The sequence below is a fragment of the Mustela lutreola genome, chromosome 8 (assembly GCF_030435805.1).
Source record: "Mustela lutreola isolate mMusLut2 chromosome 8, mMusLut2.pri, whole genome shotgun sequence".
NCBI classification, from domain to species: Eukaryota; Metazoa; Chordata; class Mammalia; order Carnivora; family Mustelidae; genus Mustela; species Mustela lutreola.
The window spans coordinates 151,085,674-151,103,060 of NC_081297.1; the positions used below are offsets into that span (position 1 = coordinate 151,085,674).

The 17,387-nt window shown below is 58.2% G+C and overlaps 1 protein-coding gene across 7 annotated transcripts; it reads right to left on the bottom strand.

The window, feature by feature from the left end:
* Positions 1-509: 509 nt before the first annotated feature.
* On the bottom strand, positions 510-10,922 carry DENND6B (DENN domain containing 6B). 7 transcript variants are annotated; one of them, XM_059187380.1, is made up of 20 exons: positions 10,730-10,921; positions 6,313-6,351; positions 6,196-6,238; positions 5,269-5,381; positions 4,848-4,928; positions 4,086-4,191; positions 3,890-3,969; positions 3,742-3,804; positions 3,426-3,481; positions 2,769-2,891; positions 2,589-2,684; positions 2,385-2,479; positions 2,214-2,279; positions 1,964-2,028; positions 1,779-1,868; positions 1,655-1,708; positions 1,222-1,331; positions 1,025-1,127; positions 853-930; positions 510-774 (listed from the first exon to the last, which is right to left on the bottom strand). In XM_059187380.1, the coding sequence occupies exons 1-20, from the start codon at positions 10,889-10,891 to the stop codon at positions 652-654; spliced, it is 1,746 nt and encodes a 581-aa protein (XP_059043363.1). In that variant the 5' UTR covers positions 10,892-10,921; the 3' UTR covers positions 510-651. The 7 variants fall into 7 exon arrangements, with proteins under 7 accessions (XP_059043363.1, XP_059043364.1, XP_059043360.1 ...); XM_059187381.1 differs by having other exon boundaries at positions 853-927; positions 10,730-10,920; XM_059187377.1 differs by having other exon boundaries at positions 2,214-2,479; positions 10,730-10,922.
* Positions 10,923-17,387: the final 6,465 nt, after the last annotated feature.

Sequence of the window (17,387 nt, forward strand, 5' to 3'; positions counted from 1 at the left end):
TGGCCCTCCAGCTACTCGTGGGGGTGGATGGACACATGGGAGGGAGACAGCCTATCAGACAAGCAGCATCACTGGGCAGAGCACACAGAAGCACGCCCAGCCGGGTGCTCCAAGAGTGGGACCCAGAACGACCCTCTTGGCAGCCCCCCAACGTACTACAGGGCAGAACTCCGCCCCTGCAAGGAGGCCTTGGCCCCTCCCCAGCCAGTGACCGTAACAGCCAAGTCTCTCGGCTGGCTGGCTGTGAGGAGAGGAGTCTGCCAACAGCTGCCCCCTTCTGTCCTGGGTTGGGCAGCCTGGTGGGGCTAATGGACACGGCAAGTACAAGGCCTGGGGCCCCAGAGCTTGGGCAGGTGGGCACTGCAGGGGACGGGTGGCCCTGTGCCAGAGCAATGAGGGCTCCCAGCCAGCCCTGCCTCCCAGCCCCGGGGCCCTGCAGAGGGCAGGTGGGACCCAGGGGGAGGTAAGGCTCTGGCCTATACGTGATCCGCAGTAGACAGGGGCCAGGCTGTGGTTCCAAATGCCACCTTTACTGCTGAAACAACAGTGGAGCTGATGGGGGACCAAGACTAGAGAGCAGCAGGGGGCTTGGGCTGAGGAGCTCCCGCCTGGCTGAACCCAGGCCCCTGGAGCTCGCCCCTTGGCCCTGCCCTAAGGAGGGCACAGGACGGCCTGCAGGTCCTTGGGTAGAGAGCCAATGACCGTCTCGATGTACAGCTGCGCCCGCTGTAGCGTTGCCTCCTTCACCGGGAGCTGGTGGCCCTGTGCCTGCACCTGCAGGGGCAGCAGTGGTCAGGGGCAGGTGACCTCCATCTGCCTGGGGTGGCTGGACAGGGCCCGGAGGCATCTCACCAGCTTCTCCCGAAGTTTCAGGACCAGGTCCACGACCTCCACCTCAGACTTGTCTTTCATCCAAGTCTCGATGTTCTGCTGGGGACAAGATGGAGCCAGTCATCCCCAGGGCCCTCCCTCTGCCCCAGGCCTGTGCCCCCCTTCTTCCCTCGCAGCCCCAGCTCCCCCTCACCGCCTCACAGATGGCCTCAAGGTGCAAGGCCTCCAGCTTCTGGGCCATCTCCTTGTGCCGCTGCCGGTACCAGCCGTCAAAGTGGGGGGACTTGAAAAACCGCCTATGGGTGGCAAGAGGCAGCCACTGTGGGCTGACCCCATGACCCTACACCAAGCCCTGCAGGAGCCTCAGGACCCCGTCCACCATCCACCCACCTGTAGAGGCCCAGCCAGTCGCCCTTGAGGATGCAGGTGAGCTGGGGCCCTGCGTGCTCCAGGCTGCGCAGGAAGTCATCCTGGCGGAAGGGGCGGATCTGGGGAGGAGTCTGAGATGGGAGCCCAGTGAGCCCAGGTCGGTGGGGGACACAGCCTCACAAGCTCTGCCCCTCAGCTGGCCAGAAGGGCCTCGCTGTGCAGCCACGGGAGCACCCACAGCCCCCGCCCTTCCTGGGACAAGAGCTCCTCAGGTGCGGCCCCCATTTTTCTGTCCTACGAGGGATGTCTGGCACATGTGGGGACAGCCTAGAGCCCTGGAAACTCCTGCTCACCCAATGACCTCCTCCCCACCTTCCCTGCAGACCTCCCTTCTTCTAGAATTAGGAGAGGAGCCCACCTCCCAGCCCGCCCCAGACCACTAGCTGCACCGCACCTTCCAGGCCGTGATGTTCTTCTGCAGGGGCATGAGGCTGGCCATGTAGTGCTCCTGGCAGGGGAGGGGAGTGAGCCTGGGCCACGACCCTCTGCCCCCATCCCCCTCCTGCCCTGGGCCTCACCAGGGGGATGATAAAGCTCTGCGTGAGCTCCAAGAGGTGCCGTCTCAGCAGTGCCGTCTGTGTGTCCCACGGCTTCTTCTTCTGCAGCCCCTAAGGGCAGGGGAGGCATGGGCTCAACTCCAATGCAGCCCTTTACAGAGAGCAAGCACCCACTCCCGAACCCCCCCCACCCCCCGAGCCTATACCTTGAGTAGCCGTTTGAGCAGTGCCTTGTCCCGGTGCAGGTGGGCCGAGTACGCGGTGTAAAGGCCTGGCAGGAGGGCAGAGCTGGCCCTGTCCTGAGGGGCCTCCCCCCACAGCCCCACCCCCTCTAGCTGTGACTGCACCTCTACGCCCACCTCCAACTGGGGGAAGCACAGAAGGTTCCTCGAGAACTCAGAGCCCACGGCCCGGGCTCTGGAGGTGAGGAAGAGCTCTGGCCCAAGGGGCACACACCTGGCTTGGTGTCAAGTGTCTTCAGCCTAGATGGCTTTTTCAGCTTGACCTGCTTAGGAAGATCCCCTACGGAACACACCCGGTGCTGAACCTCAGTGCCACAGCTTAGAACCCTCGGGGCCCCGAGCCCCAGCCCCCGGGCCCCCTGGGCAAAGGACAGGCCAACCTCACCCGCCATCTTGGGCTCTCCAACACGGAGTATGTGGGGCCAGTGCTGGAGTGTTTTGATAAAGAAAGGGTTTGTGACTCCCAGGACCACGTTTGGTCTAGAGAGAAGAGAGAGAGAGAGAGAGAGAGAGAGAGAGAAGCGGCAGAGGCAGGCCCCGGGAGTGGAGCACAGGCAGGCAGAGGATGGGGCATGGGCAGGGCACTTACGGGGCCTGTGTGCGCGTGGTGAACTCCTTGAACTCGCTGTCATGGATGGTGAAGTAGGGGCGGTAGTCACAACAGAACTTGAGGGGCTGTAGGCAGCTGTGGGGTGGGGGTGCAACAGAGCCCCTAAGCACAGCCTGGGCTGCTCTGGGGCCCCCAACGCACCCCTACCTCCCCGCCTACCTGATTAAGGCCAGCACCAGCTCTGAGGACACAGCGGGCGAGGGTGCCAGGACCACCAGGGGCTCCCCGAGGAGCATAAGCTCCCACAGAGTCTGCACGTGGGTCAGCACCGGCTGGAAGCACCTAGTGCCAGGCAGGGGCGGGTGGTAGAGAACGCCCAGCAGGGGCGGAGCTCCCAGTCCCAGCCCCTCCCTCCCCACCAGGCAGGCCCAGCTCTCCGTGCACGCCAGGCACTGCCCCGGAGGGATGGCGGCGAGGACACCTGAAGATGCTGAGACGGCGTCCAGGCTGCCCCGCACTCTGGTGGCACACCTGTATCCCAGAAGCCAGCAGCCCCGGCCCCCACACCTCACCCAGGGTGGCCCCTCCCCGACTTGCCCGGAGAGACACAGCCGTGGGAGCAGCGAGTACCTCCCAACACAGCAGCTACCTTCCCTGCACCTGACTTCTGGAACCTTCTTGCCCACGGCACCCATTTCCTCTAGGTAGAGGCAGGAGGGCCCTGGGCTTTTCTTCGGTCCAACTCTCCCTCATGGAACCAACCAAGGGCTCACTTCTGCTAGGTTGTCCCGCTAGTGGCCCCGGCTCTACACATGCCTCCCCCCGGGGTCCCCACACTACCTGTGCAGGCGACAGGCAGCGGCCAATAGGGCTCACCTGAACAGGTCCAGTTCATGAACGCTGCTAAGGATCACTGGGGCGGGCAGCAAATTCTGAGGTTGGGGGGTGGACGGGGTGAGGCCGAGGGCAAGGCTGGCAGCCCACAGACCCCAAGTAGCACCTGTCACCCCTGGGCGCTGCGACTTCCACCCTGCACACCTCCTCACAGCACTGGGGAGGGGGCACGCAACCCCACAGCAAGATGCTGGCCGCTAGCTTTGCCTGGGCTCTGTCTGGACCCCCACAGGGCCCCCAGCAAGGGCAGGGAGGCCAGAGCAGGTGGGAGGGGCGGCACCACCTCGTGGGTCCCCACCTCGTGGCTACACGGCTTCGGAGGACTGTACTCAGGCTTGTCCACCCTGGACGGGATGTGAACCTGGGGGACGAGAGGGAGGAGTGGCTAGATGGGGTGGGTGTCTCCGTGAACTGGGGCCTTCCCTCCGCAGCTGGTCTGCCCTCACCTGGAGGACGACGCCCATAACGGGCAGGTTCAGGGTCTGCCCAGGCACAGGGGCAGGCCACTCGTCAATCTCACTGCACACTGTGGACACAGGAGGCCGCGTCAGGAGCCCGGCCCGAGCAACGGCTGTCTGTGGAAGCCACCGGGGGTTACGGCCGGGACGGAGAGCGCTCCGGCAGCAGCTGACAGCCACTCACCCGCTTCCAGGCAGGGGGCCGGCTTGCTGAAGTACTCGGGGGCGATCAGGCTCAGGAGCGCCTGGAACAGCCGGACGAAGGGCAGGCGGGACACCAGCACCAGAGACTGCAGAGTCCACAGGGCCGGAGAGATGCGATCCCAGCCCCGCAGGAGTCAGCAGGGACCCCTGAGGCCTGGCTCATCCTGAGTCTGCCCAGGGAAATGGACCCCACAAACCCCACAGGACAGCTGTCCCCAGGAATGGGCCAGCTTGGACCCTGGAGTTATCAGAAGAAAACCCAAAGTCTGCCTCAGACAGGGCACGGAAACCTCAGATGACAGCTGGGCCCCGGGCCTTCAAGGAGAAATGCACAAAGCCAGATTTCTGGGACGATCTCCCCAGAAGTCAAGCAGATTTGCTTATGGAGTCTGAGTTCAAGATGGAAGTTGTCCTAATCTTGAACATGTGACAAAAGCCCCTGTCCCCTCTGCAGCAAGGAGCAGGGATGTCCTGAGCTCAGAGACAGAGGGCCCTGGGTGCTGTGCTGGGCAAGGCAGGGCAGCAGAGCCTGCTCCCCAAAGGGCCACCAGGAGAGTTGGGTGCGGCGGCACCTGTTCCCCAACCCCTCGCCTGCTGTCCAGGCAGGAGTGAGTTCTGCCCAGTGCCAAGTGACTGGCGGCCACAGGAGGAGTGGCCATTTCTGGAGGCTCAGGACCCCCAGCCTGCTGGCCCCCAGCCCCGCCTCACAGCAGCACCAGCCCAGAGCAGCCGGGCGGCTCACCTTCTGGAAGTAGCCCCTTTTCACGGAGCTGTCCTTCACCTGTCTGAAGTACACGTAACCGAAGTAGTGTGCCGGCTCCCTCTGGAAGGAACAGCGTCAGTCAGGCGCAGCCCACTGCCCACGTCCCCCCTGCCTGCCCAGACCGCCCCCCGCCGCCAAGGCCGCTACAGCAGCTCTCTCCAGCCACAGGGGTCAGGCCCTGGGATCCTTGGCTCTGAAGTTGGCCAACCCCTCGACACAGAGCATCTAGCCAGGCACAGTGGCCACAGGGGCCTGAGAGCAGCCGGTGGTAAAAAGCGGGCCCACTCCCCACGCAGGCAGGCTGGGTTTCCGGTCCCACAGGCTGGCAGCAGCTAGAAACCCTGCTGGCTGCTCCCGCCAGCCTGGCCCTGGCTTCTGGGAAGAGGCAGCCCACACTCACTTGCAGCGACATGGGGGCCCCACTGTTATAGTGCCGGTCCTCGGCGTGCCATGGGCTCCTCTGTCCGCTACACTGCCGAATGCGGAAGCTGAACTGAGTGTCTCCGAGGCAGCCTGGAAAGGAGGCGGCCTCCACCAGCCCGTGTCAGTGCTGGGACCTCTCTTGCCAGCATGCGGGGGAGGCAACAAGAGACGCACCAGGGAGGGAACCCAAGACCAGGCCGTAAACACCCCAGACAAAAAAGCCAAGGCTTCGAGGAAACCTATGTCCTGATTCCTGCACCTGAGAGTTTCAAAACGAACACAGCACATGCTGGTATAATCAGCTAGCACTGGGGACACTGGGAGACCTTGGTGGGGCCCTGTCTGCTGGTCTGTGACAGAAAAACAGGGCTGCCTGGACACCTGAGCCCTGGAGAAGTGCAAAGGCCAGGACCCAGTTCCTGGTGGCCACTGGGTGGGATGAAGGAGACCAGACCCCACTGATCACTCTGCCCAGGGACACTTCTTTCTTTGAAAATAAGTGGCAGTGGCACCTGGGTTAAAGACTCTGCCTTCAGCTCAGGTCATGATCCCCGGGTCCTGCGATCGAGCCCCACATCGGGCTCTCTGCTCAGTAGGGAGCCTGCTTCCCCTCTCACTCTGCCTGTCCTCTCTGCCTTCTTGTGATCCCTGTCTGTCAAATAAATAAAATCTTAAAAAAAAAAAAAAAAAGAAAAAAATCAGGGGCACCTGAGCCACCACTGCTGTGATGTGGAGCTCTGGGGTCTTTATGGCGTGGGGACTGGGGCTGGCATGGGCAGCTGGCAGTGGTCATGCCCGGGCCTGGGCCACAGGGGCTCCCGGACAGCCTTATCTCCTACCTTTTTCCTGTTACCCACTCCCCACCCCCACCCCCAGCGCCAACGTCCCAGTTGGGGTTGCCTACCTGAGTGGGAGTCAGGGAAGGACAGGTAGCAGATGCTGCTTTTCTGAAACACAGGAAACTGGGTGAGGGCCGGCTCAAGTCAGGGCCACGGCTGCTCCCAGGAGGGCCAGGACCCACCTCCTTGTCCGTGAGCCGGAAGTCACTGGGGTACACCAGCTGCAGGGGACACAGAGCACTTGGTACCATCAGCCGGCAGCAGGTGCGATGCTGGTCTTGCCGGAGCACGGCCTTGCCTCTCCTCCTCCTCTGGGGAGACCGCTCTATCCTTCCCTCTCCTTGGAACCACACCTGGTTCAGCTCCCCAGCTCCTTTCTCACACCTCTCATGCGACTGCGGCTGGACCTCTCTGCCTCCACTATCCCCAAGGTTTGTCCCCACAGCTTCAGAAGGCGGTTCTGAGAGCGCCGCCCCCACGGGTTCCTCTGACCACAGGGCTCTGCCTGCAGGCCTCCGCCTCCCTCCTCTCCCCGTCCCTTCCCCTCCACTCAGCCAGAGGGTCTTGGACTGCACCACTGCCCCAGGCTTGTTCCCCGGACGGGGCCTGGCCAGCTTCTCCTGGTCCGGACTCTGGTGTCACCGAGACCGTGGCATCCCTGCCTGTTGATAGCAGCTTGAGGGCCCTCATCCCGGCCTTGCTAGTCAGGGACCCGGGAGCTTCTGGCCTCTATTCCACCTGGGGGAAGAGCCTGAGGAGAGCATCCTGGGCTCCTAAGGGCCAGCAGCAGGCCTAGTGACCCAGGAGCCGGCCATACCCTAGAGGAGTGGCGGGCAAGGCTTGGCTCCCCAGCTCAGCAGCTCTGTGCACAGGCCCATGGCCTGGATACCCAAAAGGCAGGGGGCCCCATAGCCCTCACTCCCAATGGGCCTCCAAGCTGTCTTCTGCGAAGCTGGGGTGCCTTGGGCTTTGCTGCTGCCCTGGCCGATGCTCTCTGGAAGGGACAGTGCTAAGGGTCTGCAGGGCGTCAGGGGGTCTACAGGCTTGCATGCATGCACACAGCCCCAACTGGCCCTGTCCCCCAAATTTCAACACCGAGGAGCTGGGTTTTAGCTGAAATGAGGTTTCTCTGGGGATGCTGCCTGCACCGCAGACAGAGGACGGTGCCATGTCCTGGGTTTCACACTGTTCAAATGATAAAGCTTCTTGTCCTTTTTCGCTTGGGCCGTGCTCTTCTGTCTCCTCTGCCGCACACCAGTGTCCCGAGGACAGGGACTCCTGGCCTGGCAGCGAGCACCCTCACCACATGTGGTATGTGACTGCAAACACATCTCCGAGGTAGAACAGAGCAGGAAGGTCGTGTAGAAACCTCAAGATGTCAGTTCAGGAGGCAACAAGAAGGAAGGGCCAAGAGAGGCCACAGGAGCCAAAAGGAATGTGTCTATGGGACTGGACCCAGAGAGGCACCTTGGGAGAGCTCCAAGAGGGGCAGGGGCCAGAGCACCACTCAGCCAAGCTCTCGGGTGCCTGTGTCGCAGACAGCCGAGGGAAGGCAGGTGCCTGGCAGCTGGGGTGACGGGCCTCACACTGAAGTCAGGGGTCCGAATCTGGTCTGACAGCCATGGACTGCTGCAGCCTCAAAGCAGGCCACGTTGGCCTCTGCATCCAAGGCTAGGGAACCCATGTTTATGGCCTGGTCTCCTGGGAGCAGAGACCAGAGGAAAGGCCAAGTTGAGCCACGCCTCGAGGAGGAAAGGAAAGGAGCCAACCCTTGGAGAGAGGCAGAAAGCAAGGAGTTGTGCTGCCTGAGGCCCCCATCCTCAGAGGCCTGTGAGAGCCGTTTCTGCTGAGCCAGCCAGCACGGCTGCTGCTCCTGGAACCCAGTCACCCCTGAGGAGAACCAACATGGCCATGAGCGCGTCTGTGTGGCCCGAGTGCCCCAGCACGTGGCCAGGTCAAAGCTGCCTCCTCTGCGTCTGTCGTCCAGCCTGCACGCAGTGCTGCCTCCAGAGGCTGCACCACAGGCTCGTGGGGAATGGAGCAGAAACCCGGGGAGGGGCCCAGCTGTCTTCTATCGGACCAGGGGTTTAAAGGGTTGCAGAAGTACAGGGGTTAAGCGTCCGACTCCTGGCCTCCGCTCAGGTCCTAACCGCAGGGTCCTGAGTTCAAGCCCGTTAACGGCAGGCTCTGTGCTCAGCAGGGCGTCTAAGAGCGCCTGCCTCTCCCTCTGCCCTTCCCCTCGCCATGCAGAAACTCTCTCCTTCTCTCTCTACATATAAACAAAGTCCTCAAAAAAATTTTAAAAAGCTTTGTGAGTATCAAATGATACTAAATTTTGTTTTAGAAAATACGGCTTTTTGGGACGCCTGGGTGGCTCAGTTGGTTGGGCGGCTGCCTTCGGCTCGGGTCATGATCCCAGCGTTCTGGAATCGAGTCCCACATCGGACTCCTTGCTCCGCGGGGAGCCTGCTTCTCCCTCCGCCTCTGCTGCCACTCGGCCTGCCTGTGCGCGCGCTCTCTCTCTCCGGCAAATAAATAAATAAAATCTTAAAAAAAAAAAATTAGAAAATACGGCTTTTTCGTGAAAATATTTATGTTAACACACACAGTATTTACTTTTTTTTTTTTTTATAATGGCTTAACAACTATTTTTAAATTTTCTCAGTTTTAACTCCCAACACAGTAAATGTTAATAGGAATGACCCATACAAAAAGCTTTTCGGAGTCATCAATAATTTTTAAGACTGTAGAGGCTCCTGAGACCGCAGTGTAGGAACTATGTCCTTGGAGGCCGCAAACACCTCCGTGGAGAAGGCCTCTTTGGGCACCCCAGCCAGAGTTCACTCCACAGGCTTCCCAGATGCGCTGGGACATGGGGAGCTGAGATGGCAGAGCCAGGCTGTCCTCTGCTGAGCCACAAGTTCTCGCCCCCCCCACTCCCCCCAAGGCCTTGCCTGCTCTCCTCTGTCTCACCTGTAGGCTTCAGCGTACCTGTCTGCTTGGAACCTCCCCGCCCGCATGGCCTGTGTGTGCTAGGGGTTCCGACCTGCTGTGTCCCCAGCACAGAACGTGAACTCCCAGAGGACAGGGCCTTGTCCTCTGACCTGACTCTGCGCCCCCGCGTCCAGCATGCATGCTGGAGGCCTGGCAGGCAGCTGCTGCTCAGTACTCGGTTTGTTGGATGAACGAATGGACAGTTCCTTGCCTTTGTCTGTGTAGGCTTCTCTGAGGGAGGGGTTACCTGAAGCAGCCCCGCCTCCCCTGCCCGGCTGCCTCCTTCCCACCCTCCTAAGACTGGCCAAGCCCTACCGCTAGCCCGGAGCCACCTTTGTCCACAGAGGGTCTGTGGGCCACGAGTTACTGGAAGGCAGCCCGGAACCTCGTACAACGCCGGGGTGTCTGCAGGGCTCAGGCAGTCCAAGCTGTGAATAAGTGAGCACGGGGCAGGTGCTCCTTAAAACCCGGAGGGTTCGACTGAAATGACCCCCGATCAAGAGGCAAACCTGATGAGGACTGTGTGGCCACACTGTCCGATGGATCTGTGGCCCGATTCCCACACAGACTTGGTGATTTAGAGGGGCCCTGGGTCCCCAACACGGCCTGCAGGAGCGTGCCACCTCACCAAAGGCTCGGAAGCCCCAGCACACAGAGCCGGGAACAGCACTGCTGAGGACCAGCTTCCCAGGCGGCGAGTTCCGGGAAATCCGCGTGGGATGCCCTATGGAAGCGGAAGACTCCCAACTTCTCTTGCCGTTTTACGAGGAGCGAATGTGGGCTCTGCACCCGGGGGCAGATCGCCTCTGCTCTCAGTGCTCCGGTCTGTCAAGTGGGGCCACACACTCGTGCGCGCCCGCTGGGGATGGCTGGGCTGCAATGACCTGTCCACAGAGAGCCGGCCACCGGGCAGGGGTGCAAACGGCCTCGACAGAGGTCAGCCCTTTCTGTTCCGAAGCCTCGGGTTTCCCGCAGCCTCTCCGGGTTCAGCCTTAGAACACACCCTTCCCTCCAGCGCTGCACTGGCTTCCCCAGGCCGGCGGTTCAGCCTCATGCCAGCCCTGGGCAGCCACGGGGGTGCTAGCGCTGCGCCCTGAGAAAGCTCCTGCTGGCAGCGCGGGAAGCCTGGTCTCCGCAGCTCCGCGGTGCGCCCCGGCCTTCGGAGCGCAGGCCCGCGGGAGGCCTCTCTCCCAGCGACGCGCGAAGACGCACGGAGGAAGAGAAGCTGGCCAGGGTGGGGGCTCCCCGGCCCGGCGAGGGGGTGCAGCAGGTGAACACAAGCGGACAAGGACAAGGGGTCCGGGGCTGATTCTGGGTGAACGAGGAGGCGCGGGGGCGCTTTAAGCAGGAGAGCCACAGAGGCTGGGCTTTGCCGGCCAGTGAGGAGGAGTGACCGCAGCAGACCTAACGCGCCTCAAACGCCGCCTGACCCCCGGGGTTCTGGCTGGAGCTCCCGAGCGGAGAAGGTGCCGCCCGGCGCGGGGGGCGCGACCCGAGGACTCCTCGCGCGCAGACAGCTCGCGGCTGCCGGGACCGACGCCGCCCCGCTGCTCCCGGCCGCCCCCGCCGCCCCCGCCGCCCCCGCCGCCCCGCCGCCCCGCTCACCTCCAGCGCCTGGCCCAGCTCCAGGTCGAAGGTGACCACGCACACGCACTCCAGCCAGGCCGAGAACCGCGCCCAGGGCGCCGCCGCAGCCCGCGCTCCGGGAGACGCCGCGCCCAGGCTGCAGCGAGCCCGGCGAGGCCCGGCGCCGGACAGCGCGTCCATGGCTGCCGGGACTGCGCCCGCCGCGCGTTGCCGGGGGAACAGCCCGGAGGCGGCGGCCTCGGCACCGGAAGGGACCTCGCCGCGGAGCCGTCGAGCGGCCGCCGCGGACCAGAGGGGCCCCGCTCCGGCCTGCGCGCCCCTGGCGGCCGGAGGAGCGCCGTGCGGGTGGCGGGAGGCGCCCGGCCCACCAGCGAGAAGGGCCCGCTCGGGCCAGAGCGGCCGGAGCCAGGAGGCGGAACTTCCGGGGAGGGCGGGGGCGGCGCTGGGAAGTCGGGGCTTCCGGGGGCGCGGCTGGGACGAGCGGGGACGCCCGAGACGGGGGTGGGGCGGAGGCTGGCGGGCGCGTGCGGCTTTCGCGACCTCCGTGCGTGGGCGCCGAGCCCCTGCCGGTCGCCGGACGCGAATTCCGGCCCCGCTGGGACACCGCCTCGCGATTCCGGGCCTCCCGCGCTGGGCCCTGGGGCCGCCTGCTGGGGCGGGCTCGTGTCCGACGCTGGCCGGGGCGTCGTGGTCGGCAGGGCCGCGCCCGCCGCTGCCTCGCCTCTGGGGCCGGCTGTGACCCGTCTGGGCACGCTCGGGCCGGTCGATCGGAGCCAGTAGAGGCCCGTAGCCGTGTCCTTGGAGCCACCCGTGCCGGGATGACCCGCGTCCTCTCTGGCCTCGCGTTCCCCCGCAGCGCGCCCTCTGCGCCGACGGGGCGTGCCCGGGTGTGCCCCAGGAAGGCCGTCGGAGGCCCCCCAGCCCCACACCGCCCAGGGGCGAGCTGGGAGCCAGCACGTAGCTGAATGAAGGGACGCGGCTCCGGCTGCGAGGTCGGACTGAGCCCGCCCAGGCCGGAGCCTCAGCCTGCGCGTGCTCGCGGCCTCTCCGCAGGAACGGCCTGGTGCGGAGTCCGGCGGCCTCCGCTGCGTGCTGCTCCGAATGCATGCCTCCCGGGTCACCGGCCATGGACAGGACGTCAATGAGACCGACTAGTCGCTGACTGCCTTGGTCGGCAAGTGATGTACGTGTCGCTACAGAAAGTCCCAGGGCCCAGGCTAGTCACTGGGACCCAGCTAAAAGCATGGAGAATGAAGGACGTGGATGTTCGATGAGCCACAGAATTATCCTTTACAGTGATCACAAGTCGTTGAGCTGAAGATGCCATCATCTTATCAAGATAGAGAAAATGCTACCATTCACACAGGGATGTGCTGTCATGTTTTTCAAGCGTCCTATTATAAAATGTTCAAATCCGCAGAAAAGATAAATTCACTGTACCACGACCATCCGTTTACCTACTACCTGGAATCGTTATCAGTAATTAATACTTTGTTTTGTCAGCTTTCTTTATCTTTACATCTGCTCTTTTCCTGTCTCCATCAATCCATCTTATTTTTAAATTAATTTCAAAGACGGTTGTAAACATCAATGATCTCACCCCTAAATACTGCAGTATGTACATTATTAACTAAGACTTAAAAAAAAAAAAAAAAAAGATTTTAAGATAGAGCAAGAGTGGAGGAGCATGAGCATGGGGGAGGAGAAGAGGCAGAAGGAGGAGCAGGCTCTCGACTGAGCAGGGAGCCCAGTGCGGGGCTCCATCCCAGGACCTCGGGATCATGACCCCAGCCGAAGGCAGAGGCTTAAGGACTGAGTCACCCAGGCACCCCTAATGTTAATCTTCTAACCATGACATGGCCGTGACATTTCACTCTGTTTATTTAGATTTTCTCTAATTTTTCTTAGCAATGTTTTTATTGGTTGGAAATTGGGGGATCACACACCCAGGTGTGCTAATTTGCTAGGAGGGCTCAGAGGACTCAGCACGTACCATTCTTATTGTTACATTATATCATTATTATCGCAAAAGGATACAAAATAAAATCAGCAAAGAGAAAAGACTCGGGAGGCAAAGTTTGGGGGACCAGCCTCCAGCCTCCAGGGTCCTCTTTCAGTGAAGTCCAAGAAGAGGCACTTAAATGTCTCAATGAGTTGTGAGAAGGGTGTGAAACATTGCCAACCAGGGAAGTTAGTCAGATACCCTTATCAGGAGTTCATGTTTCTTTCCTAAGGCTGCTGCAACAAACTGATACAAACGAGGTGGCTTAAAACAACAGAGATGTGTCCTGTTGCAATTTGGGAGGCAGAAGTCAGAAATCCAAGTGTGGGTTAAGCCTCTGCCTTCCCGCCCCCGCCCACGCATCAGACTCTGCTCAGCAGAGAGCCTTCTTCCCCCTCCCCCTCTGCCTGCCTCTCTGCCTACTTGTGATTCTCTCTCTCTTTGAAATAAATAAATAAAATCTAAAAAAAAAAGACACTTGTGTTCGTATTTAGTGCTGCCACCCTCCCCCCCATCGACAATGATCTTTCTCAGGATCCTTAATTACATCTGCAAAGCCCCCTTTCCCATAACTCGCAATGACAGGTTTGGGGTGAATATATTTTTAAGGCAAGGAGCACCATTCAGCTCACTACAGGGCTGGTCAGATAGGCCGTCTCTGCCTTGTGCCCTCCCAAATTCCAGATACCCAGGAAGAAAACAGGTAGTTGGTATAAATCACATTGTTTGTACAGTTTATACATTATGAGCCACTCTGATCACTTCCTGGAGTGCTGGGAGCCCTCCTGAAATCCAGGTTCCCGAGTGCCTGCCAAGGGTCAAGGTAGTAAGCACAGGTTTTCTGAGGATAAGCAGTTAGCCCGCTGCTTCAGCTCTTTTCTCTGTGTACTTCTTTTGTTATATTTATTCCTAAGAACTTTATTCATTTTGAAACAATTATAAATAGATTTTTTTCTTTTTTCCCCAAGTATGAAGTATTGTATTAGTTTCAGGTATACAGTAGTGATACAACAACCCTGTATATTAGTCAGCACCTGTCACAGTAAGTGCACTCGTAGTCCCAATCACCTATTTCATCCATCTGCTCACCCACACTTCTCCTGTGAATGGAATTATTTTCCTGAAAATTTTCAGGGACACCTGGGTGCTCAGTCAGTTAAGCGTCCAGCTCTTGGTTTTGGCTCAGGTCATGATCTCAGGGTCCTGGGATGGAGCCCCACAGTAGGCTCTGCACTCAGTGGGGAGAGGCTGCTTCTCCCTCTCCCTCTGTTCCTTCCCCACCCCTGCTCTCTCTCTTTCATAAATAAATAAAAAATGTTTTTAAAAGATTTTATTTATTCATTTGAGAGAGAAACACACACACAGAGCATGGGCAGAGAGAGAAGCAGACTCCCCAGAGAGGCAGGCAGAGAGAGGAGGAAGCAGGCTCCCCGCTGAGCAGAGAGCCCGATGCGGGGCTGGATCCCAGGAGCCTGGGATCATGACCCGAGCCAAAGGCAGAGGCCCCAACCCACTGAGCCACCCAGGCACCCCCCTAAATAAAAAATCTTTAAAAAATTTTTTTTCATGGCTATCTGGGTGACTCAATTGTTTGATCATCTGCCCTCAGCTTGGATCATGATCTCAGGGTCCTGAAATAGAGCCTGCTTCTCCCTCTTCCCTGAGGTCAGTGAGGTGCTAGTTGACGAGTTTCCCTTGAGGGCAGACCTTGGTAAGAAGAACAGAGTGCTGGGGTGCCTGGGTGGCTCAGTGGCTTAAGCCTCTGCTTTCGGCTTAGGTCATGATCTCAGGGTCCTGGGATCGAACCCCGAATCGGGTTCTCTGCTCAGCGGAGAACCTGCTCCCCCACCCCCAACCTACCTGCCTCTCTGCCTACTTGTGATCTCTCTCTCTCTCTGTGTGTCAAATAAATAAATAAAATCTGAAAAAAAAAAAAAGTAGAAGAACAGAATGCTCTGGCCCCTTTCGAAATGACTCTTGGCTCCTCCCCCAGCAGGAAGCCCGAGGGCATTTTCTCTGATATTTACTGTGGGAACCTGGCCAAGGTACTAGAGATAAGTCTCACAATATTGTGGGGGCCCTTATGACTGGATCTCCCAAAGTCACTAACTCAGAGTGGACTGTCCACTCTGAGCCTCCGGCCATCCATCTATCATAGCCCAGGGGCCTCATGCTGGCAGGGCTCCCGGGGAGGTTTCTGCTCTTGAATCTTCGCTCTGGCAAGCTGTGATGGCTTCCGTTTACCATTCTGTTCCTCTATTCGTTGGTTTGCTGTGTCCTGCCTCCCTTCTCTTACAGATCCAAGAAGAGCTGCTGGTTTTCATTCTATTAAGCATTTTACCTGTTAGGATGAGTGGTAACTTCCAAGCTCCTAACATGTACTCTAATGAGGACTGAACTAAAGTAGTAAAAGCAGACAAAATTGCCTCATTTTCAGTCTTAGTGCAAAAGCATTAAATCTTTCACCATTAAGTTTGATGTTAGGTATAGATTTTTCCTAGATATCTTGATGAACTTGAGGAATTTCCTATTTATTCCTTGTTGGTTGAGAGGATTTATTGTGATAGGTATTAACTTTAGTGAAACGCCTTTTCTGCAGCCGTTGTGACAATCCTGTGGTTTTTACCCTCTATTCTGTCAATTGTATATTGCATTAAATGAGTTTTGCACACTAAACTAACGTTGCATTCCGATGGGATAACCCCAATAATCCTGGAAGCAATACTTTTTACATGCAGCTGAAATTGGTTCTTCATCCATTCCTGCTGATTTACATGACCATTGTGTGTCATTTCCTTTCAGCTTGAAGAACTGCTTTTGGTATTTCTGGTAAGGCAGATCTGTCAGCAATGAGTTTTGTTTGCCTGGGAATGTCTTTTTTTTTTTTTTTCCTTTAAGATTTTATTTATTTATTTAACACAGAGAGAGGGAACACAAGCAGGAAGAGCAGGAGAGGGAGAAGCAGACTTTCCACCAAGCAGGAGTCTGACGTGGGGCTCAATCCCAGGACCCTGGGATCATGACCTGAGCCAAAGGCACGTGCTTAACGACTGAGGCATTCAGGCACCCCTCTTTTTTATTTTTTAAAATTTTATTTATTGGGGCAGCCGGGTGGCTCAGTCATTGAGTGTCTGCCTTCAGGTTGGGTCATGTTCCCAGTTCCTGGGGTCGAGTCCCACTTCAGGCTCCCTGAAGCAAGCGAGAAGCCTGCTTCTCCCTCTCCCACTCCTCCGGCTTGTGTTCCCTCTCTAGCTTTAAAAAAAAAAAAAGATTTTATTTATTTGAAAGAGAGACCCAGCGAGAGAGAAAGAGCATAAGCAGGGGGAGTGGGAGAAGGAGAAGCAGGCTTCCTGTTGAACAAGGAACGCAACACAGAGGGCTTGATCCCAGATCTCAGGATCATGACCTGGGCCAAAGGCAGACGCTTAACGACTGAGCCACCCAGGTGCCCCTGCCTGGGAATGTCTTGATTTCATCTTCATTTTTGAGGGTAGTCTTTCTGGGTATAGAATTTTTTTGTTGGAGGGTTTTACTTTTCCTTTGGCACTTTGCATAAGCCATTTTATTGCCTTGTGGTCTCCATTGTCTCTGAGGAGATTTCAGCTTTTCTTTTTTTTTAAGACTTTTATTTATTTATTTGACAGAGATCACAAGTAGGAAGAGAGGCAGGCAGGACCCTGAGATCATGACCTGAGCTGGAGGCAGAGGTTTCCGACTGAACCCTCAGGCGCCCCGAGGTTTCTGCTAGTAATTATATCACCCTTACCCTTTACGTGATGGGTCATTTTACTCCTACTGCTTTCACAGTTTTCTGTCTTTGATGTGCAGGAATGTGGTGATGGTGTGTAGAGGTGTGACTTGCTCTGTGTTTCTCTCTTGTGGGTCTGTGGGGCAGTGGTCTTATGATGTCCTGGCTTCTGCCTGGCACACTGTGGGGGTTCTTAGGGACCCTAACCCTAACCACAGTCCCTCCTGTTCTGATGGTGCTCCAGAAGCAGTGGTCATTTTATTTAAGATTTTATCTTTAATGGGCACCTGGGTGGCTCAGTAAGTTAAGCAACTGCCTTTGGCTCAGGTAATGATCTCAGGGTCCTGGGACCAGGTCCTGTGTTGGGGGAGGGGTCCATGCTCAGCTGGGGGTGTGCTTCTCCCTCTGCCTGCCTCTCTGTCTCTGACAAATGAAATAAGTAAAATCTTTGAAAAAAAGGAGCCTACCGCATCTTGTGACACCGACAGAAACAAGGATCTGGCGGCCGCACGTATTTTCTCTAGCTTGTCCAGTGCTTCCTTGTCTCCACTCATCATTTTCTTCTCTCTCCTTTCCAGTTTTTAAAATATACAGGCGGCCAGAGGTTAATTTTATCATTTTGCTTTAACACATGGACAGGATCTGACGAGCAGCGAACGCGGCCAGTCACAGATTCGGTGACAGTTGTGGCTGCACATGTACTCATTTGCAATGCTCACTCTCCACTCCCGATAGGGATAGATGTATCTTGTCAGGCAAAAACATAGCGTCGCTTTGTCGTTGAGTGGAAGTTCAAATGTGTTAGAAAGGGCCAAACGGAAACCGAATGTCCAGAGGGCAGACTCTACCTGTCTTCCATTCATGCTTCAGCTCCACACCCATCTGTGCCTAGCTGCTCTGCGAGAACGGAGCTGGGTCCTGGAAGC